Source organism: Camarhynchus parvulus, chromosome 1, assembly GCF_901933205.1.
Source record: "Camarhynchus parvulus chromosome 1, STF_HiC, whole genome shotgun sequence".
NCBI classification, from domain to species: domain Eukaryota; kingdom Metazoa; phylum Chordata; class Aves; order Passeriformes; family Thraupidae; genus Camarhynchus; species Camarhynchus parvulus.
This window is the reverse complement of record NC_044571.1, coordinates 89221675-89246257: the sequence shown is the minus strand read 5'-3', so window position 1 is coordinate 89246257 and position 24583 is coordinate 89221675. Positions and strand designations below refer to the sequence as shown.

At 40.0% G+C, this 24583-nt stretch overlaps 1 protein-coding gene across 2 annotated transcripts in view; it reads right to left on the bottom strand.

The window, feature by feature from the left end:
- Nucleotides 1-20132, bottom strand: part of WARS2 (tryptophanyl tRNA synthetase 2, mitochondrial) — a 42483-nt gene extending 22351 nt beyond the window's left edge. Inside the window, exon 1 of one of the 2 annotated variants that reach the window (XM_030959918.1) lies at nt 19995-20132. In XM_030959918.1, the coding sequence (XP_030815778.1) occupies nt 19995-20063 (69 nt within the window). In that variant the 5' untranslated portion in view covers nt 20064-20132. Of the gene's footprint in view, nt 1-19904 lie in introns of both variants that reach the window. The other variant, XM_030959927.1, reaches the window with a different exon arrangement.
- Between the last annotated feature and the right edge of the window lie 4451 nt (nt 20133-24583).

The window sequence follows — 24583 nt, the reverse complement described above, 5'->3', positions numbered from 1 at the left end:
GCCATCTTAACTCCCATGAACACTGAAGTTTTTTCTAGCTGCAAAGAACATTTTGAGCAGTTCCTGAAAGAAACCTGCTTCTTGACCCAAAGGTCAAAGAATAATGAAAGAGATCATCAAAGTTCTGAAACTCCCCATTTTGGCAGCAATAGAATTTCTAGAAGAGCTCTACAAAGAAATACAGCTATAGCTCAAGATCGCACCTGGAATACTGTCCATGCATCAGGACCAACATCGGAAAAGAGTTCACAGAGAAACAGCAAAACCAAAAAAAGACTAAGAAGCTGAGGTTGTGAGCAAAGATTAAAAGGCTTGAAACATGTATAGCTTGGCTAAGTGACAGTTACCATCTTAGAAAGTTTGTTTTCCTGCATCCCAGCCCTCCATCTGACCATTTTCTCAGAGCCCTGAGCTGTCAGCATATGATCAATTACCTCCCTGACCTTCCCAAAGAATTCCACCATATTCAGAAGTAGCTCAGCAATGTTTTATGTGAAAATGCTTGTTACATGCCAAGTTGCAAGAGCATGCAAGACCGCTCATTTATAAATGAGGGTCCCTCCCATCACAGCACATACAATACAAGTCCTCAGACTCAGTTGTGTGTGCACAGTTTTTTCCTGCTAAATTTTATGAGCAACATCTATAACTTAGCAGGAAGAATTTATTTACTGATGTAATCTGTTTTCTTTTCTGTGAATCTCTTACAAATGTGTGGGACAAAAAAAGTCATACAACTATTAAACCACACAAAATGGCAGTAAAAGTCAAGGTCAAGTACCATTACTTTTAACTATTAAAAAAAGGACTTCAAATTGATTTAATTCATTTTGACTCAGACTTGAGAAAAATGAATGAGAAAGTGTTTCCAAGTGGAATGGGACTTTTTTACTTTTAAGCATGATGTATAGCACAGAAAAGCCTAGAGTATTTCTTTCTAAATTTGCTGGAAAATTCTCTTTTCTTCTAAAGTAAGCTTGTTTTTAAGATCAAAACAATTTTCTTACCCAATGTTTAAGTGTTTGTGCTGACATATCAAGAGGAGCTTTGGGCTAGCTGTCATGCTAATTTCTCCTGCTCACACAAATGCCTACACATTTCAGTCTTGACAGCAACCCCTTCACCCCATCCCAAATATCTTCTTGACTTCTAGTATATTCTTGAGTCAGTTTCTAAGTGTTTTTGGAGAACCTACAGCACAGGAGCTTCAAGGTAGTCACTTGAAGCAATGAAAAGAACACCACTTCTTCCAACAGCAATTCCAGCTTCCAGTCCTTGTGTTCCAGTCCTCAACCACCCATATGTCTCTTTTCTTCATTACACAAAAATGGAGTTATGATACTCAATCTCTCACTTGGCATTTGATTCCTTGTTTTCGTAGGAACCTACATCAGAGAACTTCTCACCCCTCACAGAATCCACTCACCTCCCACTAAGCTACTACCTGGCCCAGGACTACAGCCAGCTTCCTGTTAACACTGAGAAGGGCCAGGTGCTCTCTTGCAGTAGGAGGCATTCAACATTCTAATGTGTATAAATGAGATTAAGTCTAATCAGAACTTGGGATTAACTAGACTTCAGAGCTGTACTTCTATTACTACAGGCCTGGAGCAGCTGCTAGGCAATGCAACAGGTACTTCACAGGCATAACATTTGCTTTTTGCTTCCTACGTTTCTTAACTAAGACAATAAGAAGTCCGGGAGGAAATAGTTGACCAGTAACATGGTGTTCTACCCCTACTGGGGTCCCAGAACAGTTGGTTGTTTGTCCAACAAACACATAACCTTTTTTCATGTCCGTATCTCAACTCACTAAGTTCAAATCTTGATGCTCTTTCTCACAATTACTTCTCTGTCGCTATAGGACATGAAAGAACACAAGCTCACACTGCTGTTCTCAAGGTGAAGAAAAAAAGTGAAGTTTATTTTCTAACTCTAACATTTAGTTTTCTAAAAGTGACAACAGATTGGAGGGTGACAGTGCCACCTCTCCAATGACACTAGTCAAACTAACAGTCTATCAACTTTCTCCTCCTCCATAAAAGAATGCAAAACAATGAGTTATTTACAGAAAATGTGTAAAAAAGTTCACTACAAGAATGTCAACATCAGAAACTTTAGAAAATCTTAAAAAACTAAGGTGGCACTTCTCTCCACAGAACTAGCTGCTTTCTGGTGCCCATTTATATGCCTGTTTAACAGACCATAATTCTTACACCCCTACTCTCCATTTTCTTATCAGACAATTTCATCCCTCCTGTATTCTTTTCTTCCTCTACCTGTGCTTTACACCCCTTGCTTCCCCAAAGAGCTCTTACAAACAGCTCTTGATATACAGCTCTTACTGTAAGAAGGCATAGAGAATGCCATGTTAAGATTATTACTATTATTACTAATTAAGCTGTTATTGTCTTGACTCCAGTCACTTCATATAAAATATGTTTTCTACCTGCATGGTTATAAAAGCTAAGAAATGTTATCATTTGCCAGAAATCCACTATGGACCTGCATCAAATAAGTATCTTAGGATGACCAAGTTAAAGCATAGTGCAGAAACTCGCACATCTTCCAACCTCAGTCTAGTAAAAGACAGCATCACCTGACATGTCTCCTGATGTTACTGCTTCTTTTCTCTGGGACTTGAAGCTGGTGCTACTTCAGTGCAGGAGAAGCTCCACGCCCTGGGATAACTGTGCGTTCTACCAGGGCACAGGAATTTCTGTGCAGTCAGCACAGATCAGCTCATGTGCTAACACCTTGACCTAAGAAGTGCCAACACCCTGAGCCTATGGAGAACAGTTCTGTCTAGAAATTTTGTTGGTCCCCAAGTTAGGCAGACTCAGTTCCCTTGCAGCTGCAGTCCTTGCTTCCAATGTTTCCCATAACAGGTTCATTATCTGCCTTTTCAACCTCTTGGATCACTGTCCAGTCTGTAGATAATGTTATTATGAACATATTGGATGTATTGGCAAAATTGTGTCCCTTAATGTGAGTATAATACACTCAATACATAAAAATGCAATAGTGGCATTTAAATAGGCAGTCTGAGAATGTCTTTCACCAAAGAAAATACAAGACATCAGTGTCTCAGCATAAACTGTATGTTCAAATACTGTACTTACTCAAAATATTCAAAGGCTAACAATGAGCTAATGAAAGGTAGGTTTGTTGCAATACTACATAAGTTAGCATCTGGTGACACACTACATGTTGAAAATAAAACACAATGTACAATGTCAAATGGACACAGTTTCATATAAAGAAAGAATCAAGTTCTCTATCCATTAAAGAGAATACCTGTGAAGGCAAGCATGACATCTTTAATGGTGCTTTGTATGTTCAAATGGTAAACAAATACTTACAAAAGGTTTGTTCAGTACAAGGGCAATAAATAGAAAGTGAAACATTAGAAACAAACAGTAGCAGTATTATATTCAGCCTAAGCTCAGCAATTACTTAACCTGAAGTAGAGAATTCACAGAAATAAGTAAATCCAATAATGAAAACTGAGCTAGGCTGAACCTGAGTAAAGCATTAGCAAATCCATTACAAAGAACAAACCCATACTGGCTCCCAGCTGAGGGACCAGTTGACTAGGAGTCTTTCATCTTTAACTCCTTTGATTCCATTTAACAACATAAAGCACAAGAAGTTACAGCAAACAGGGTGGCATGAAATATTCCATTGTGTTAGCAGAAGTCTATATTAAAAAAAGCCCACACAAAACACCCTCAAATGAATCTTGGATTTCTTGCACTAAAAATATACAAAGAACATTGCTCCTTTGGAGAGAGTTTATGTTCCCTGTTTGTTCACTCCGTGAGAAGCAGCGGGCAGCATAGCAGCGTGGCAGGGGACTTCTGCCTGGTACCATGAAATCATGGGGCTGGAATGCACTTCAATGGAGCTGTTAGGTCAGGGGATGGGAGCTGTGCGCTCCAAAGCACTGGAGCTGGAAAAGGATAAAAACAAAAGGAGTGAAGACTTCCCAATGGAGCAGAGTGAAAGCCACAAGACATGCAGCTCCAGCCCACAGGCACTCACTCATTCAGACATCTGTAGTAAGCACAGTTTGAGCCTGCTGTTCGTATGTTTAACTCTGTGTGGTGTGTGCACCTACACCACTAGTGCTGCACGTTAATCCTCATGCCTGCTATAAGTGCTGCATCTGACAGATGACTTAGCACCTACTATTTTTGTTTTCTCTCTAAAAGAGCTCTGCACGGCAGTTCTAAACACCACAGTGTATTTCTCAGCTGCATTACTGAATGAAGTTTGGCCCCAAACCCATTAAGATTCAGGTGTTCTCTCACCTAACCTTCCTTTTGTCATGAGATCAACAACTGTCACTCCTTATACTGAAAAAATATCAACATCCAAATGCTCTCAAATGACCAGGAATAAGCATTACATCCTTATCCCAGAGCAGGGATAAAGTCTGGCCCTGCCATCCTATAGCATGACCATATTCATTTTCAATGCAAAACATGAAGGGTGACAGCTTCCAAAAATCCAATTCTGCTCTCTTGGACCAAAGCAGAGCTTTTCTCTGTATAGAAGGTGAGCTACAACTGTCAAGGACTCAATTCAGGAGTCAAAACCACAATCATTCCCTCTCATGAGATAGATGTGCCAGAACTGGAAGATACACCAAAGCTGATAAAGGAAAAGATCCATGCAGATCCAAGCATCCCATGTTACAGACAATTCTTGGTATCCTGGCTATACATTTCATGTTTAGTTTCATGAATTCTGTCACTGCTGAACACAAGAATTTATTTACCTGTTGGATACACATATTTGCCTGGTACAGTCAAGAAAAAACTGCATCTCAAATATGTAGTAAAATGAGTCATAAAATAGTTCCCCCTTCACAAAGAGTTACAGAAAAAAAATCAAGTGAAAGCATTCACAGAACTCAGGTTTTCAGAATCTCTCTTCTTTACAACTCCACATAAATATTGCCATCACACGCTTAAAATGACAGCAGACAAGCTACAATTATAGGGTAACCTTATGCCTATGCTTTAGTCTCTTTTGGGTTTTAAAAACAGAAACGTAGCGCCCATTCAAGGAGGTAGGAGAAAGCTGCCAGTAAACAAACAATTCTCAGGATTGTTTTCTCCTTTTATTTTGGCATAAGCATGTTCTAAAATTACATAAAAGCATACATAAAAATGTGTCTGGTTGGAGTCCAGTTAAGACCTATTGTTTAAAACAACAAACCATTAAATGATCACATTAATCCTGCCCTAGAAATACAGAGGCGGTGCCTGTCAGCTTCTCAATCTACCCAGTCATGGGGGAGACAGACTCATCTTCAAAATCAAATTCAAAGGAGGCTTTTGCTAATTATATCCTTGGAGTGACTGAAGGTAAGGACAAAGCTTTGGACTAACTAGTTTCTTTGGACTTTGTTAATGACTTTATCCCAGCAGCCTAACATATAAGAGATAGGTTTATGCCTCCATCTATAATATATCTTATAAATATTTTAATTTCTAAATAATAAAAAGACTGACTCACAAACTCACCCTGGGCTGAAGCAAAAGCAAGAGATTTTAGACCCAAAGCCCACAATATTACAGAAAATTATGACAGTATTACAAGAGCAGCTGCAACAGAAATCACCCCCCCAAGCAACAGCGATGGTTACCATTCACATGCCACAGCATTTAGCTGCTCTGCTTTATTTGAACAGCCATTTACTCGGGGCAGAACAGGTGAAGAGCCAAGTGAGATCCACAGCATCAGAGCTAATTCTAAACACAGGTGGTGGGCACGACAGAGAGAGCAGGAAGTCGACAGGAGAATCACTGCTGACAGGTAGGACAGGGAAGATTGATGGCTTCCCTCTCTAGTTTTCCCCACTGTGTAGGCACGCAGGGGGTGGGGGAAAGGGACGGAGAAGCTGCTGTGCTGGCGACATAATGCACCACAAGGCTCCACAGCACCAGTGCTGATTAATGACACTGGAATGACTCAGGAAACAGCAAAGGATCATTCACAGACTTTGCTCTTCTTGTTATAATTTTATTCGTGGGGATTCATTTTGCCCCAGCTGTCCCAAGCTCAAGCGAGTTCAAATTTGCCAGACAAAAAGAAAATGTGGAAGTCAAAGGGAAGAAAGAGCAGCATAAGCAAACGCAGACATGCATAAAACACAAAAACTGGAAAATCTGAAATTTCTAACACAAAGATCCTCTCAACAGGGATCAAAAAGGGAAGAAAAATAAAACCAAAACAACACAACCAAAACCTTGCTCCAGCCTCAGAGACAAAAGAAATTCTTTGGCTGACAAAAGTCACCAACTACTGCATCTTTTGCGTCTGTCTACAATTTTTTTTATTTCCCTTATTAATACTTTGCAACTTCAAAGCTCTGGTTGCTAAAATAATATGCTCATCTGTTAACACTGGCTTAGCAAAACCTGTCTTGAGACAGTTATTAAGCAGCAAAACCAAGGGAAGCCAGATGAGTCACATTTTATGAGCTAAAGCATAAATTTTAAAGCCTAATTGGGACAATTTAAGTATTAATGTTGTTACAGAAAGAAAAAAAAATGAAGGAAAAGAGAAACTTAGGAGCAGTGTATGTATTACATACTTTGTTTCCTTTATTGCTTTTAATGCAATTACTTCTCTGCAAACTTGCTGTAGAAACTTTTAAACATGCTTATTTTGATCTGATAATTTAAAATGTCAAATTCATCTGGTACAAATGCTATTTCAACATGCTTAATTCTTAAAATGAGAGAATAAAGATCTAACATTAAATTAGAAAGAAACATATTTATACCAGAGCAAGTTTTCAGATAAATAGCTTCTGAGTAAAGATTAACCCATTGCCCAGAAACTGAACTAAATTAAGATTTAAACAGAACTGCCTGGTATCCCTTTCTTGAATGTCAAATGCACTCAAACTTCAGTAGGACTTTAATATTTATATTTCAAATGAAAAACACATTGGAAGGAGGAACATTTACAGCACATACTAACCCCACCCTATAAATTTAACTCTGCCCTCTAGGGCTAGCAAAAGAACTCAATGAAGCTGCGGCTGGGTTAGGCTGCCCTCTCACGCTGCCTTGGTACAGATGACTCAGCAAATGGCTCCTTTCATGTGGCTCGCTGCATCCCGCAAGTGGATTCTCTCATTTGCTTTATGAGCCCCACGTGCCACTCGGGGTGCTAATGACAGCTGCACTGACAGACCCGAGCATTATCTACAGCCAGGCTGCCACAGCTCTGCCGCCACACACCACAGGGTTCCTCCAGACCTGAGGCAGCCACGGACCCTCCCCTCCCGCGGGGAGTGGAACAGGGGATACAGCCTCTGGTGAGGGACCTGGAGGCAGGCAGCAGCCTCAGAAGAGCTGGCTCCAGTTCTCTGCAGGGGCCTGGAACAAGAACCTGTGCTAACGTTTGTGCAGAGCTGGTGAGGGAACCAAGCATTGGGTCTGCATGCAGCCAACAGTGGCCACCAACCTTACCCTAAACCACAATGCTTTCCTTAGCAAGGACACAGCCTGGCGGTTTTTATTTTTCCTGCTGTGCTCCTTACAGTTCTCCACATCAACTTGAAGGACAGCATGCTAGAGCTCCTTTTCAAAGCTGAGCCATAACCCAGCTACAGAGCAGGTCCAATGCACACTGAAACATGCACTACTTCTACACCTCCTGGGTTTCAAAGGCGTGCACAGAACTGCAATTAACGGCCTCAGATGCTGCCTCATACAACCTTAACCCTGACTGATGATTCTCAAACCATTTTCTTGCCTGTTTAAAGCTGGGGCAATGAAGTTTCTTCAGTCAAACTATCTAACCATAGACATTAACTGCAGGTCTTATGAGTCCATTTCACCCAGGGTAGGTGGAAGGCTAAAGGAATTTATAACAATATTTTTTAACAATTATGATATAAGGAAGGTAATTAGCGCCTCACTGACAGGAAGCTGCAGCAGGAGCTAAGCCTGAACCATCAGCAAGAACATTCTGGCCAGACAGGCAAGGCAAGGTCAGATTGATACATGCTGCTTCCAAAACCATCAGATGATACACTCAATGCTCAAAAGCTGAAAATTTGACAGTTCCAGTACTGTAGGCATTGCTTGGAAGACATGGCACCAGGGAAAAGGAGAGGGATAAGCAGGACTACCTTTGTTACACTGTGAAGAACACCCCTAAGATACAAATCCATATAAAAAGTAGTTGACTGTTCATTGAAAAATGCGGTTGAACCAGCAACAACTAAAGTTTTCAGGCACAGGCGCTTCCTGGAAGCAGCTGCCCAAAGCACCCATCAGGTCTGGCTTCTTTCTGATCCATATGTGGCCCCACAAAACACACTGGCATGGAAGCACTGGGCCAGGGAGACCACAGAGAACCTCGTGTTCCACTCTGGGACCTCATGGAGTTACTCTGTATCAGTCAGCTCAACTTCACGTCCCGGAAAGATACAGGAACAAAGAATGAACTGCAGAAATTACAGAAATAACAGAAGACAGCAGTGTTTCTCAAGAACTGGTGCCTCTCAAAAATGCTGATAGCCTCCCATAGCACAAGAGATGCTAGAATGGAAATGAAATACTAAAGGTTATATCCTACTTTTCATTAAATTCCAATACTATCTCAGTTTCCAACAAGCTAGAGAAATTGCACCTCAAATACAATATTATACTCTGGGGGTGAAACTGGAGAGAAAAAAATATCTTGAGAACAGCACTTATTGATGGCTTACAGTGGTTGAGGAAAGATATATCAAATACAGTTTTCCGGGTTTTGTGTTGGGTCCATTATTATTTGATATTTTCGTATCTCAAAATACAAGATCTAGATGATGAAATGGAGTATTCATTAAATTTGCAGACAAAATAAAGTTAGAAGGATGATAAGGGCTCAAGATAAAATAATCTTGACAAAGCAAAGAAACGATCTGAAAAAACAGAACACTATTTACCAGGTAAAAGTACACAGATTTATACAGAAAAGTCTGCTCAACCACATAAACACAGGAAGGAGAACAGCTGCCCAGGCAACTACAGAATAGGGTCTGAGGTTTGTAATATTTTAAAAGGTGAGCATTAATCAATATCATGCAGCTGCAAAACCACCACATTTATAAATTACACCAAAAATTGCACAGGAATATATGAGTAGGATGAAAATCCAGGAGACAGAAAACAATTTGCTCATTTTACTCAGGATGAGGATGGCCTCAAGATGCAGAAGTTGGATAATTTTAGGTCCTGTATTTCAAAAGAGTGGTAGAAAGAGGCCATAAAAGTTCAACCAAGTCCAATGAGTGACCTGAATAAAAAACATTACAGAGGAAAGTCCAAAGTGTTTTTAGTCCAGTGGAAGGAAGAGTGTGAAAGTAAAAGGTGTTAAACAATGAGCCTAAGATGAAGTAAGAAAGATTCAGACCAAATGTAAAAAAAAGTTTCCAAGAGTAAGAAAAACAAACCATTTCAGATGAATGCTTAGAGAGGTTTTGTATTATTAAATAAATAAAGAAAAATGTTGTATGTTGATAAAGATGTATGGGCACTTAATTTTTATTTTGGGCCAGGGGAAACACCAGATCACCCCAAGCAGGGTCTGTTCTAGTCCTCTGAGCCCATAATGTTACATAGACGTGATTAAAGTCAAAGTGAGATGATCAAAGAGGATGGAAAAGAAATCAGAATTTTATTTAGATAGATTAGATCTCATGGCATTTCAAGATTCAAGTCCTTCTAACTGCATTCAACAAAAATGCAAGAATTGAGGCCATTTCACTGATAGCAGCTGAACACTGACAGCAGCTGAACACTGACAAGCTTTGAAAAACCATTCCATGTTGTTGAAAGATGGGAAATACAAGTTAACATTTAACACTTGTAAACTGGTACCTGCTTACATTTAGAAATATACATTGCTCAACAGAATAAATGTTAATAGCAACAAGTGAAAAATTAGCATTTATTCTGCTACAAAATACATGTGGAACTATCAAAATGCAGTGAAAAGTGTAATATATTTATAAATTATAGACTATTTGATATAGGAAAGGTTGCTGTGATTTTAATACATTACACTCTTCTAAGTACCAAAACCTTAACAATCTTGAAGCAAAACAAAACAGAAGGCTAAAGAATGCCCCCACAACTAAATACTTCCCTCACAGAGAAATTAGAGAAGTTTTATGTTTTTGATCACAGTAGTATCCAAATCTCTTAAAACCATCTGATTGCTCTTGCTCTTTCTCTGACCTCTAGCTGAAAGAGATTTTATTGTATTTTTTTATATATTTTCTTCAAGTGAGGAGTCAGCTTGCTACTAAGATTGCCCTATGGGATATAAACAAAGAATATCAACTTACATCTAGAAGGATATTTTTTAAAAAATACTTTTTGTTTGGAATTACTATGTTTCTTCAGAATATTGTCCTAGAAACTCAAAGAGTAGCTCATTTCCTCTCCATTATTTTATTTGGCAATTTCCTGTAGCATGGAAAAGTTGGCTTTGTTTCACATGGGGCCAAAATTAACACAGCTGTTCAAAAACTTTCACCTTGTGGTCACAGCATGAAATTCATCTCAGGTGAATAGAAAAGTTTTAAAACCACCTGATGGATGTTGAGAGGCCTTAGAATATGGAAATCCCAGTAAATTCCCTAATAATGCACACATGCACAAAGAAAATGCTACAGCTGATCCTCCTGGTCTATGCTGGAGAGAATTCTATGAATTTAAGTTTTTTAGATATAATAATCACACTGGCATAAGGGACTTCTAGAGAATTTAAAAAAGGTTTTCTGGAGCTAGACAATACTCACAGACTACATTTAAACTGTTGTTACCAGCACAGGCTGGTCCTGAAATCACCAGGCTGCGCTGCTCCCACAGAAAAGGCAAGCAACAGATGAGTAATGGATGAGGGGTACAATGAACACACAAGTGTTCATCTGTGCTCAGGTCAAGAGAATGTAGCCAAGTGACATGAGAATGGTGACAGCAAGCTGTGACTTGCTTATTAGACAGCTTGAGGACAGAAACATCACATGAAAAGTTCCCTAGTTTGTGTGTGACACTCACTGTTTTGCTTGTCCTAAAGAGGAGATGAGATGTTCCTTGCTAACTTACCCGTATTATTCAAACTGGTCCACAAAAAGCCAGGCAAATCACCAACTCCCAGTTTGGATGTACCCCATGGAGTATATCAGTGTAAAAAAAGCCAATTGCTTTTACTGTAAGTATCCCAGAGATGTACAATACTTAATTTTCTTCGGGTACTGGCAGCTATTCTGAATACTGGGGACTTACAATGTTTCATGGTCAACTGTGAAAACATCCCTCTGGAGGGAGTGACAGCACCTCTGGCTGTTGTGACCTGGCTTAACGCTTGATGAACAAGAGTCAGAGTGCTGACATTGCTTTAACTCTGCAAAGATCTAAAATGTAGATATCGTTAAAAAAGTACCCAACAAAACACTCCAGTGGAAGTGCATGAAGAGCAGAACGTGAACTTGACTGCAGAAATTACATGGGCTAATTTGTTGCCAGCAGAGATGCAAAATGAGATTCAGTCAGGAATTCAGAGGGCTGGACCCCTCATTCCCTTTACATAAGCAACAAAGAGGCTTTGAAATGTTTGAAACTGTTTTGTTCTTCCATGCAAACGGAAAGCACCCTATGGATGCCTATTAAGTAAAGTCTTTCCACATCTTGGCAAGTATGTGATTTCAAGAAAAATATTTGCAAATGGATAACCCAATTCAAGAAGAAGTCAAAGACCACCTTTGAAAGAAACTTTGATGTGGCTATAAAAAGATTATATTTAGGAAGGATAGCATAACGTGGTTCTGTTGTTAAAAGTTTGTACCTCCCTGTATTTCTTTGCTGTTTTTCATGTAAAAAGCAATGCTGGTAAGCAGAGAAGTGAATGCCCATGAGATGTAGGATTAAGGCAGAATCCCTGAAAAGAACTGCTCCCAACTGTTGGATAAAGACAAAACAAGCCATTTAGCAATCTCACTGCCAAAGGACAGGCATATTGGAGCATCCACAAGTGTGAAAGCAAATGACAGCAATAGTTGCTATATGAATCTTAGGTGAGATCATCAGGAAGCCTGGAATCTTTTATTTACTTGGAAACACTACTATATCTTTCCCAAGGTACAGCTATCACACACAGATTTCAAAGTCAGAACTATGCACCTGGCAAAATGAAAAGATGATGGTGAGACTAGGAAGTTGTGAAGACTTTTGCAATTTACTTTCTTTTTTAATGCTGTCCAACAACCTTCAAATGAGATTAACAGGTCAGCCAGACTCTGAGGACAATGCTATGCAGACCAATATACAATAATTAATTGTCACAGAGTGTATGTGATCAGCAACAACAATGATGGAATTCAGAACAATGCATGTTCCATCTGTCAGAATGGAGAATGCATGCAATTTCACCTCCTTTCAGCTTCTGAATACTTCTGGGAATCGGAAGAATCTTACAGAAACTCTGAGCTTCAAAAATGGAAATATAGCACTATCCAACCCTAGGATCTTTCTGTACAGAAATATTGACACCCACCTACCTAAGTGAATGAGATGGGTTTACCACACTTTGCAATACCAATAAGAAGCATTTAATTCACCTTCTAATCTGTACTGTAAAGCTCCAAACCACTTATCCATAAACAATACAGGTAGTCTAAACAAAAACAAATTCCTAGTCTGAACAGTTATGTACGTGTAATCTAAATACAAATGAAGCATAGAAGGGTTTATAACATGAACTATATGCAACACCATGAAAACTGAGGAAACCCCTATTTTTAAACTTCACACAACTCTTATTCTTCATTCAGTTATTGTGCAGGCATCATTGAAGCAACTGGATCAACTTCACCACTCTATTGCTTTGGCCAGCTCCAAGGAGCAAATGCACGCCCTAGCATAATTCAAAGAACTTGAAGCTAAAAGTAAAAGCAGATATTTCATTTTTGATAGCAATCACCACATTTCAGCACAAGAATGAGGGAAATGAAAAACTAAGTATATATATTTTACCATCTATTTTTGTGTGTATACACATATACAAATATGTATCTATTTCCTCTCCCATGCAGCAAGAACTTCAGCACACTCTCAAGGTGGATATCTATCTCAGGGGGCAAAAATACATTTAATCCTGTCCAGTGGATATATAGGTTTGCCTGATACAGCAGAAAATTATAAAATCTGCTATGCGATTTGTCTGAGTTGGGGCTTTCAAGAATGATAGTGTTAGTTAAGGGCTCAAATAATCAAAGGGAAAACAATTTCAATTCACTGATTACAAACACAGCAAAACTCAAAAAATTTATGATCTAAGATGACTTAACTGACTTGGGGTTTTTCTTCACTTCAGCTTCTGATCCTGCTGCAATTTGAGTCAACTCCACAAAATGTTTGTTCAACTAACCCTAGAGTTGCAGCATAAACCACAACTTGTGTCATGGAAAAAGTAATTGTTAAGTGTCTAGAATAGCACTTGCTGTACTAGCAAATGGAAATTCTATCTGCCAGTGAGCCAGCATTAAAATGGGACCCCGGTCTGCTGTCTAGAGACAGAGGTGATCTGCTGCAGACTCACTCACAATGCTTGTTGGACATATGCACTGGAGAAATTCACACCAAACTCCAACATCCACGATGGCCAGAGCAGCATCCTTCATTAAACTCCCCGTACAAAAACACATTAATAAACTCGGAAGTCCCTCAAGAGAAAAAACAGGGTTAGTCAAGACACTGAAAGCAAGGGCCAGAGGGGGAAAGAATGGAGGGACTCTACCCAAGCCCTGACAAGATGCCAGAATAAAGGGCTGTTTCCTGCTAAAACAATCTATATTTGCCAGATTTTATTGTTAGAACTCCATTATGAAATGAATAGGATCTGTTCATGCCTCAAAGATCCTTCATGTCTGTTTACAGTGGGGCTCTCTCTCTGCATCTACAACAGTGGTCAAAATCCAGTAGAGACAAGGCACTAAGCAAGGCAGATCACAAGAAGTCTCTCTACAACTGGAAGTCTAACAAATCTGTGTGGAAACCTGAGATCTCTCAAATCCAGCGAAAATCCAAGAAATGTATATTCTCGCTGTATACTAACTTGCCTTCCACTCTGAAAATGATACAAAAGCTAATGATTTCATTCTTGCATAAAGAACTATTCCATTGCTTTACCTGAAAGATAAGCCAGTCTCCCTAGAGGATTAAATATATTTATATTATTTAGCTATTGTTTACCTATTTATTTATTTAGCTAGTTAGTGATTAGAATAAAAAGAAATGACTGATTAGGAAAAACTTCCATTCCAACCTGAATAGAAGACACCAGAGGTTTAATCCAAAGGCTGGAATATGTTGCTAAATCTAGTTGATTTCATAAGGATCTGAGTAACAAAATAACTTTCAGTATCTGTGCCCAATAACAATAGTAAAAAATGTTAAAATTCAGGAAAATAGGAAATAAAAAATAAAAGGCACCAATTTCTACAAATGAACCCACATAGAGGCCACCTTAATTGGAAAGAATTTCTCAAATCACTTAGATCTTTCCTAAAGCTCCTGTATATTACAGTATATTTAACCAGCCCATACTGGACACCAGGAGACATCGGGGTACTTGCATTTCCAGCCTTTTTTCCTCAGTCAAAAGCATTTTGCTATTTCCAACCTTAATGCTCTCTAGAAGAAAGAGATGCAACACAGGGGACTGTCACAATCATAAATCCAGAGCAAGCACTTAAAAATCTGCCTGTTCATCCATCAATTTCAGCCTACAAGTGTCTGGACAGGCATTCTGAAGTTGACCTGCTGCAGTAACCTGTGTATGTGTGCAGCTTGTTACATGCACCTGGGGACCCATTTCATTAATGGTTAACAAAGCGATCCCTATGTGACAGCAACAAATTCAAGATGGGAACATGGATGCATTTAAATGGTTTGCATTTCATTCATAACACATCTGAATGATTCTGAAAACTGAACTCTCTCTCCCACTGTAGTTTTAACTACAATCTTTGAAATCCTAAAGGATTAGGGCATGGTAATTTCAGTTACTTCCTTTCTCTGGAGCCCCATATGGTAACCATAGCTAAAAAATTTTGTTTATTTGCAATCTGGGAAAAAGCATTTTAATGGTCTTCTCCAAAACAACCCTTCAAGTTTTACCTAACTGCCTTTTTCACAGCCATATTTGCTAAAAAATACGAAACATGACCAGTCATTAACATGACTAGCACAGTAACAATAGAGTGATCAGGTGGCCTAAATACAGAAGGAACAATACTTCCTCAAAAAAAGTAAATCAAATTTCACAGACCCAAACAATCTGAAGATGTCCTCTTAAAGTACTGACAATACTGGCCAGAATCACTGAGGTTCACAGAAGCCCAGCAAAGTATCAGAAAACTAAAAAAGGAAAAATGGCATTCCCATCTTCAAAAACACAGGAAAAGAGGAGCAGTCTGTGAAGTAGCCTGCTTAGCATCAATACTCAGTGAACAAAACCCATCTTCTGCAATTTCCTAGAAGATAAGTAGAGAAAAACTACAGCAAATGTGGATTTGTTAAGAGCAAGGCATGCCAGATTAGTCTAACTGGCCTTGAGACTCATTAGGCTGCCACAGCAGGGGAAGATGCAGTAAAGGCCTCTTGATTTTAGCACCACCTTTGGTCATGAACGGTAAAGCAAACCAGAGAAGCTACATTCAGGGATCTATACTGCAGTGTTTTTAATAGCTATTGACTCAGGTAAAGAAGCAGATACATTCCTAAATGAGCTGCTAAGATTACCACTATATTGGCTTCCTTGGATCTGAAGATCCTGCACTTGTAGTGGTCCTGACTAAACATTCACCAGAGATATTTTCTGTGCAACACTCACCAAAAGATAGAAACAACATCCTTGGAACAGTGGGACTCAAACCAATTTTCTCTTTATATGACCTGCATGCACTAGAGTCAGTGTCCTGAGTTTCATTACAGCAAATCCCACTTGGAGTGCCAGAAAAAAAAAAAAAAGACTAAATTCTAGCACCAAAGAGGAAAGGATTTTGTGTTAAAAAACACCAACCTCTATGGCTGGAAGATGCAGTTCTGTACCACATAAAGCTAACAGAGAATCCACTTTCTGATGCATCGCTCTTGTGAAAGTTGAAAAGAGATGAAGGTTGTAGGACATCAAAATGTACAGCTTAGCAACAATAATACAGCCACTGTAATACATCATGTGTGGAGGCAAGGCAAGGCTTTCTTACCAAAGAGGAAGACTAGGGTAGGAGAAAAGGCAGGAAAATGAGAAGTTCTTGTTTTCTTTAGAAGATATTCTCAGGAAGAAAACCAATACAGGTATTAGAGTATCCTTACAGTAATTGTAATAGTGATAGCTACTTTGATACTAGAAAAGAAAAATTATGCCAGACTCCTGATTTCTTGAAGGCAAATAACATCTAAATGTGTCTTTCCAGCTGAGTGTCTTGAAAGCCATCTAGTGATGCATGAGATCATTAAAAGCAAGACCTTGCCATTCTTCTACTTCCCCTTTGCAGCCAGGACTAAACCCAATCCATGTTTCATCAGGACACACACCAACAAGTGACTGACTCACCTTAGATTACATTTTCCTACTGACAGGTTATGCCATAGTTGGATTTCTCATGATTTTATCAGTAATTCCCTGGAGTGCCTGTAGTTGCCATTCTTAAGAATGTCTCATCAAAGAAACAGACTTGATGAAATGACTTTCTATAACCCTGGCTTAGACAGCACTGAAGAACAGCAAATCAGGGAATTTGAAAATAAGCTCTTAAAAGTTAAGATACCCCAAATGTAATGAACCTCTCCAACAAAACATTACTTTCTTCTTAACCACATTTATTATCCCTACAAATTTAAGTTGTGTGCTAGAAATATGTAAAACAAAATGTACAGAGCAACTTTTCCACACACAGCATGGTAAATCCAGCACAGGGATGAACTGTGCACTACAGTGAAACAAAGCTGAAGCCACATAAATTATGACTTCTGGTGACTATAACTGCATTATCAATCACTGAAACATCAAAAATATAAGGGTGCCAGTAGACACACTGCTCAAGCTTGAAGGCAAACACTTTTCCAGCTTGAAATTTGAATATTCCTCATCAGCAGGCAGCAAATACATGATCTGTTCCAAACTGTCTATTGTAGTAGCTGGACCACTCCCGAGTCCAGCCTGGCAACAGGAACAGCACAAACAAGGAAGCCATTTTTCCTCCTCAATTCTTTTGAAGATGCAGTGTAAGTACCACTTCAAGTCCAGTGCAATTCTTTCCAGATTGGCATAAGAGGGCACTTAAAGTGAGAGAGAAAAGGGACAAAATCCCACAACACACTGGACTCACAAATTTAGCACCAGAGGAACAACTTAAATTACTGCTGTTACTTGAGGGTGAGTGATCTGAAGCTACATAAAGCTGGTCAGAGCACGGTGCTAATAACACCAAGGTTGCGGCTTCAATCCCCATATGGGGTTTCACTTAAGAGTTGAACCGAATGATCCTTGTGGGTCCCTTCCAACTCAGAATATTCTGTGAATCTGTGAACCAACACTAACTTTGTGGGAGGTTTTTTTGTTAGTTTTTTTTTAATGAAAACATTTAAAGAATATCAGGAAGGAAGCACACTCTCAGAGCAATCACACCTTTAAGACATCATGGCAACAGCAACCGGGCCATAAAATCATAAAGCACCTGGTAAGTAATCTTGACCTGATAGGTGACTCAGAGGTGGCAAAGAAATGCACATCAGAGTAAATGTTCAAATACAACATGTGCCATTTGAGTTGTATTCACTCAAAGCAGATTTCTTCATTATGCAAGAAAATTGAGATTTCTTTGTTGGAGGAATGAAAGCAGGGGAGGGCATCTGTTGTCATACTGAACAGAGCCAAAAGAGTCACCATGTGCATCAGGAAAGATAAGCATATTCAAATCCTTTCAATATTTTTCAAGGAACTTTTGAGTTCTAAAAATAATGAGTGATTTGAGGTATCTTTGGCAGATCTGCTTTGCTGCATTTACAGGGGCACTGTAACTGTTCATATTTTAAGTGTGATAAATCTAAGAAGATTTAGACACATGTAAATGAAGTCAAATCAAAGCACCTCAAGACATGGAAACACCCAGCAAGCTTATTGAGGATGCCATACTGAGATTCTTTACCTCTTCTATATTGCTACAACTCAACACAGTCTTATACACAAATGAATTCTGAAACAAAAAATATAAGCAGAAACGTTACTTCTGCTTCACACTAACAACTAATAGGAAGAACACAGCTGCTAAGTGAAATATCAGTTATTAAAGCTTCACATAGCGTAACAGGTTCTTCCTCTTTTGTTTTCACTCTACCTCCTCAATAGAAAGGGCAGAATCAAGGTCATCAGTTGTTTTAGTACATAATGAAATATGCCTTGACTTTTTAGTTTTAAGAATCCTGGTTCTGAAATAGTCCTGCAATGTGTAGTTTGCCCAGTTCACCACCATACACACCAACTTTTTGTGCATTAGTGTGTTACAGCTTGATGTGCTCAAAATATCAGCTCCATGGCTGAGAGTAACAGAACCCACTTGCTGCAAAATCACAGACAACACAGATTACACCATGAAACAGAAAGGAATCTTTGATCTTCTGCTTACCCTACTTCTTCTCACGAGTAACATGAGACACATCTGCCCTGGCAACCATTCTGAATAATGTGTTCCATTATTGAAACATACCATACCATCCAGGATTTGGATGACATGCCAAAAACAAGATTTTTATGGAAAAAGCCAATTGTCCAACTAGGGGAAACATCCTCTAAAATGATGCAATGTTAGTATTACTGTCATCAAATTCTTCCACTTATTTTAAAAACAAGGCAACAAGCTACAGAAAAATTTAGATTCCTAAGGCAAGCTGTTCACAGACGTAAAACTATGAAGGAGGCTGCCTACAAAGATGACACTGAATATATACTTACCTGACCTCACTGATTGCTTGGGGTTATCTTACAAAATACAGGCAAAGCAATCAGCTGCCCCTTTATTTCAATTTTCTAGTAGAATGTGGGGGAATGAGAGGGGGGAGGCTCCTGATGTGCTACAGTGAAAATGCCAAATGTATTAAAGAAATTCAAACACTACATCCCACTGAGGTCGTGTAAATACCAAGGGGAGGGGCGGACATACGTCCATTCAAAAACTTATGAAGTTTGGTTTTTTCCTTCCTGCTGCAGAAGACACGAGTTTGTAGCCAGCAGGTGCATTTAAAATCGAAAGGCAAGAAGCAAAGACCAAGGCTGAAACCGCGCACAACCCCAGCGGCACCTCAGCGCTTGAACGGCCCCCACGACGCCGGCATTGCCGGCTCAGGCCTCCCTCTCTCCCGCTTCCCGAGCGCCCCGCGGAGTCAAAGGCCCTGCGGCTGAGCGGAGCCAGCGAGAACCAGCCGGGAAGCGGGAGGGACGAGCCGGGAGCGGGAAGGACAGACAGAAAAGCGGGAATGCCGGCGGGGAGCGCGGCTCCCTGAAGGGCGGCAGAGCCGGCCCGGCCCCGCCCCCCGCTCTGCGCATGCGCGGAGCCGGCCCGCGGCGCGGGGCGGGATGGCGGCCGCGGCCGGAGCGCGGGGCTCGTCCTACGCCGGGCACACCGGGAAGCGGCGGGGGCGATGCCCCAGGCCGGTTACCTGGCCGAGGGTCCCGCGGTGTAGGGCCCGGATCAGGCCACTCGGGGTCGCCATGGCAAAGGCGGGAAGGAAGAGGCGGGGGGGAGGGACACGGGGCAGGAGCCCGGCAGGGTCCGCGCATGTCCCGCAGGCGCGGTACGGGAGCGGCCGCTGGCGGGGCGCGGTTACCGGGAAGGGGCGGCGCTGGCAGCGGCATGGGCGCAGGCCCTTAAGGGAATGAAGGTCATCGCCTCACGGTTTCCCTGGCTCCTGTGTCACCTGCGGGGTGCCCTTGGAACGGCTCCTCTCAGCAGCGCGTCCCATCCGACGCCTCCTCCATGCCTGCATCCTTCCGGCCGCCTGGCCTTGCCCACGGCAGCTCTTCCACGGAGAGATTCGCAGCGAGGTCGCTGCTGGGAAATGCGCGCTTGTGCCTGTCCTGTCAAACTAACTAAAGCCAGCCCCCGCAGAAACCTCCCAAAAGCTGCTTTCTGCCCTCAATCTGCTCTGCTCTGCCCGAAAGCCGAGGCAGAAGGAGCTCTCGCTGTCCAGCACCTCAGACACAGCGTGTCCCCAAATCCAGTCGTTGTGCCATGTGTCTTCCATTGCGCCAGGTAACAGAACCAAGGCAAGAAGCACCGAAGTGACTAATGAGGTTTCAAAAGTTCCCGAAGAAGTTGTACATCAACCCCTCCTGTCAGCTTCTCTGCAAAAGGTGCCTGGTTTCTCCCCAGTTCATTTCTCCCCCGTGCAATGCCCAGGCTGGGGAGACACAAAAGGCTTGTTACCAGTGTCCCAGTGATGTGAACCCAAGCTCTTCTGCAGGTCTGTAAACATGTGGGACAGTGACTGTGGGAATCTGCTTTTGCAGGCTCTGGGAAAACAAACCAGCATCAGGAAAGTGCACTTGTACGTTACCAGTGGCACCGTGCATTGGACTGGTGATTATCTCCAGTAGCCCACTACAACCCTGTCACTGGGGATATTATTATGGAAAGTTCCCAACTCTAAAATCTGTGTTTAGTAGTTAAACACTCTATAGGTTTACAGAACTGCTTATTTATTTTCACTTTGATGCATTGGTTAGTGACAATTTTTATATTTTAAAACCATATATGAAGAGTGCTTAGTACATGAAAGTGTAATCTTCATTTACTTTCTCAGGCACTACTCTGATACAAATTGTAAAAAATATACTTTGATTTTTTAAGAACTTTTACTTGAACTCAGAAATTGTATATATAATTTTTTTTCATCATTTGCATCATCACTGTAAACATTTTGCATAATTTGAGCTGAAAATTTCTATGTATGATGTTCATCTTTAATGTTTTTATTTAGTGTTTCAGCAAAAATGTGTCAGCCTTTTTTGAGAACATAACTAGACAAAAATGAAACTCGATGAGGGAAACATCAGGGAAGAAGCTGAAAAATCGAATGTTTTGAGATTTTCTAGTTCTAAGACCTAAAAATGATAGGACAAAAGCCTGTGGCTGCTCCACTAAAGTGAGACTGAAGATATGATCTGAGTGGAGCATTAGGCAGTACCCCTGATGGTGGGAGGGATGGACAGCTGCCCTACCCTGTCTCCCAACTAGAACTAATCTGTTTTGGAGACTAAATGGAGCAGGTAGAGCTGTCTTAAACTGATGCCATGAAGAGCATGATGCTGGAGACAAATGGAATATATAAACTTACCTTCAAAAAGTTGCAAAGAAAATTGATGTAATGTGATAAGAAAACGTTAAGACAATTTTTCAGTTGCAGATAATTCAAACCAAAAATCTTTTTCCAGTATGTTTACCAGGGAGAAAGCTTTCAGCATCTAATAAATATCAATATTATAATGTGGTTATAAATCAGTAAGTTAAATATTGGTTTGAGTCAAAATGATGAAGAAAAAAGTTATGTAGAATTCAGCAATAAAAAACTAAAGAACGAAGATGAAGTTAATACTACTGAAAAAGCATTAGTGCTCATTTTCAAGGTTATAAGAATTTGAGTTAATGAATGGAACAGTAAAAGGTGAAATTTTTGAGACTTTTGTAATACCTTTGACTTAGTATCACAGAGAATTCTGATAAACATACATGAGATGGCAAAGGGCTGATCAGATGACAGGTCTTCAAAAGTATCTGTTGTAGTAGAGTTGTATGGTGAGCTGTGCTTTTTCCTGCTCAATACTGCTGCTGGGAATCAGGAAATAGATTCTGAATAATTTATGTTGAAATTTGCTGTTGACACAAATATTGACAAACTTGTGATTAACACTAAAAAGATAATGATCATACAGATAATAGGAATCTATTAAAGCAAAGCGTGTTCTGAAATCAAATTGAAACTGAAGTAATAGGTTGAATTAAAGTTGGGTTTCTTTCTTTAACAAGAACTGAGCTTGTGTTATTACTTTTAGGTCTTTATTTAACACGAACAAAAAAAAATCAATACAATATTTACAACAGCTCTTTAACACAAGAAGAGCCCCCTGCTATGGCAGAAATCTAGGCAGGGGTAGAAGAATAAGCATGGGATGTTCTTGGTGCAGGCAGCGAGGGAGAGTGGGGTGAATGTGTAAGGCAGGTAAGATGAGGAAGAGGTTGGCTTGAGAATCCCAGAGGAGATGACAGCTTGCATCCTGAGAGATAGGCAAGTTAGGAGGAGAAGGATTCCTTGCTAGTGTTTATTGTTCTCTGAAATCTCCCACTGCTGCCAAAACACCTCTGGCCTCTCTTGTGCATTATTCCTAGACACTTTCCCCCTACCCTTATTATTCCAATGCACATTATGAATACATTCATGACTGTTGAGATGTGAGGAATTTGCTACAGAACCCAAATTAGGAAAATTTCTTAAACCAGAACTCAGTCGAAATATCACCAGTGCAATTTGCTGGTTTTAATATTACCAAACTGACAGTGGGCTTAAAAACAAGAGTTCTATACAAAGTCTTTCAGATCAGTGTGTCCTGTGGGACAGGGTGATTTTGCAAGAGATCTAGAGATTGTGTTGGACAAGTAAATCTATTTCTAGTGCTGTCCTGTAGCTCATATAGTCAAGTTTTTAGTACTGGGGTACCAGTCAGAAATTGCTAAGTCCACTTTGGGTTTCCATGCTTAGAAAGCAATCAAAATCAGGGAAATTACACATGATAGCTCTAAAATTATTTAAGAAAAGACTAGGCACATGTACAGTTAAGTAATTAGTGAAGATGCAGGAAGTTCTAGAAGCAGAACAGAAAGTCTGATTCTTTTTTTTTTCCAGGTAGGAAGACCTCTGTAGCTGGGCTACAGCCCACAAAACTTTTATTTTCATGAAGCCTTCAAGAGACAGTGCTTTACATAGGAGCATGTAACATTCTGGGATGTGAACTGGCTTCTGGGGGTCAGTTAGGGATGTGAAGAGAGTTTTTATGCACAGCCTTCTTGTCTACCTAACATAGAAAGTAGAAGTTTGGGTTTTAGCAGCAGAGTGTAAAATGGAAGAATTGTTCAAGAAGCTGAATAAATTTTGAAAATTTGGCTTTGTTTCTTTCAGCTGTGAAAAATCATGTGTGCTAAAGTATTTTTTGTTCCTCACCTGAAAAAATATCAGAAATTCTGTGCGCTCCAAGCTAAAAACTATTTTTTTTGTCACTATGCTTCCAATGTACCATATGCTAGAAACATGAAACAGAATAAAATATTGGAAGATATCTGTTAATTTAACATGTAAGATTTATGTTTTATGCTTACTTTATCTGCACTTTATCTCCCATCTTTAAGACAGAGTGACAGCTCTTCAAGTCAGCATTGCCAAAATAATTTCACTAATACTCTTGAATCATTCACATCCTCTGATAAAAATAACAAAAAAAAAAAGTAGAAGGAAATTTGTAACTTTCTACTCAATGAAGGGATTATGACAGGAAATCCTATGGTAAGAAAGATTTGGACACCATTTTGGATAAAAAAAATATTTTAAAAAATTAACAATACTCAATGAAGCAAGACATTTGCAGAAAAAGTGGTATACTATGATTTAGCTAGAGACAGTGTTATCATATACAAAAGAAGAGAGAGAAATTAATCAAGTCACATCAAAGGGTTGATGCTGTCATTTTTTAATTTCTGAGTGATCATGTATTTTAATATAGTTTGTGGGAGGGGTAATTATAATTGTTTTTATTGTTTGCTACAGCATTTCTCAGATACTGTCTAAAATAGGATGCCTTTGTGCTGTGCATTACTCAAGCATGCACCAGATGACCGCCCCTGCCCCAAATATCTCTCAGTTAAAAAAAAGTGAACACAGATCAAAGAGTGCATGACACACAGAGTGGTAAACGAATTTGCAGAAATCAATATACAAATATTGTTGTTTTTGACAAGTGAAGATTGTCATTAGCAAGGTAATACTTGAATGAAAGAGCAAGGAAAAGGGATTTAGGCAAGCTGGAGAAGGGAGACCAGGGAGGCTGTGATGTAAAGAAGAGTGAGAGGAGAAGTTTGAACAGGCAGCCAGACAGCACAGGAAAGAGCCCAGCCAAACCCTTCACACTGTCATACATGAAGAACTTCACTTGAGATGTGTAGTTTGGTGTAGTTTAAAAAGCACATCTTCAAAATTCTTGAGAGCCTAGAGGTTAGCAGAAAGACTGCCTGAAGAGGGTGAATCAATTACTCTTACCTGTTTCATTTTGTATTTTACACATGCTATGGAAGAATCTTTTGGCCATTTTTATACATCTGTCTGTTCAGTGAAGCTTTAGCAGGGGAGTCACTTGGAAGTGCTGAAGATGTGGCAGAGAGCAGGAAGAAGAGTTGTACTGTCTCTTGTATGCTGAAACTGTTGGTAGTATCAAAACATTGCTGAGAGCTGTATCCTCTGAA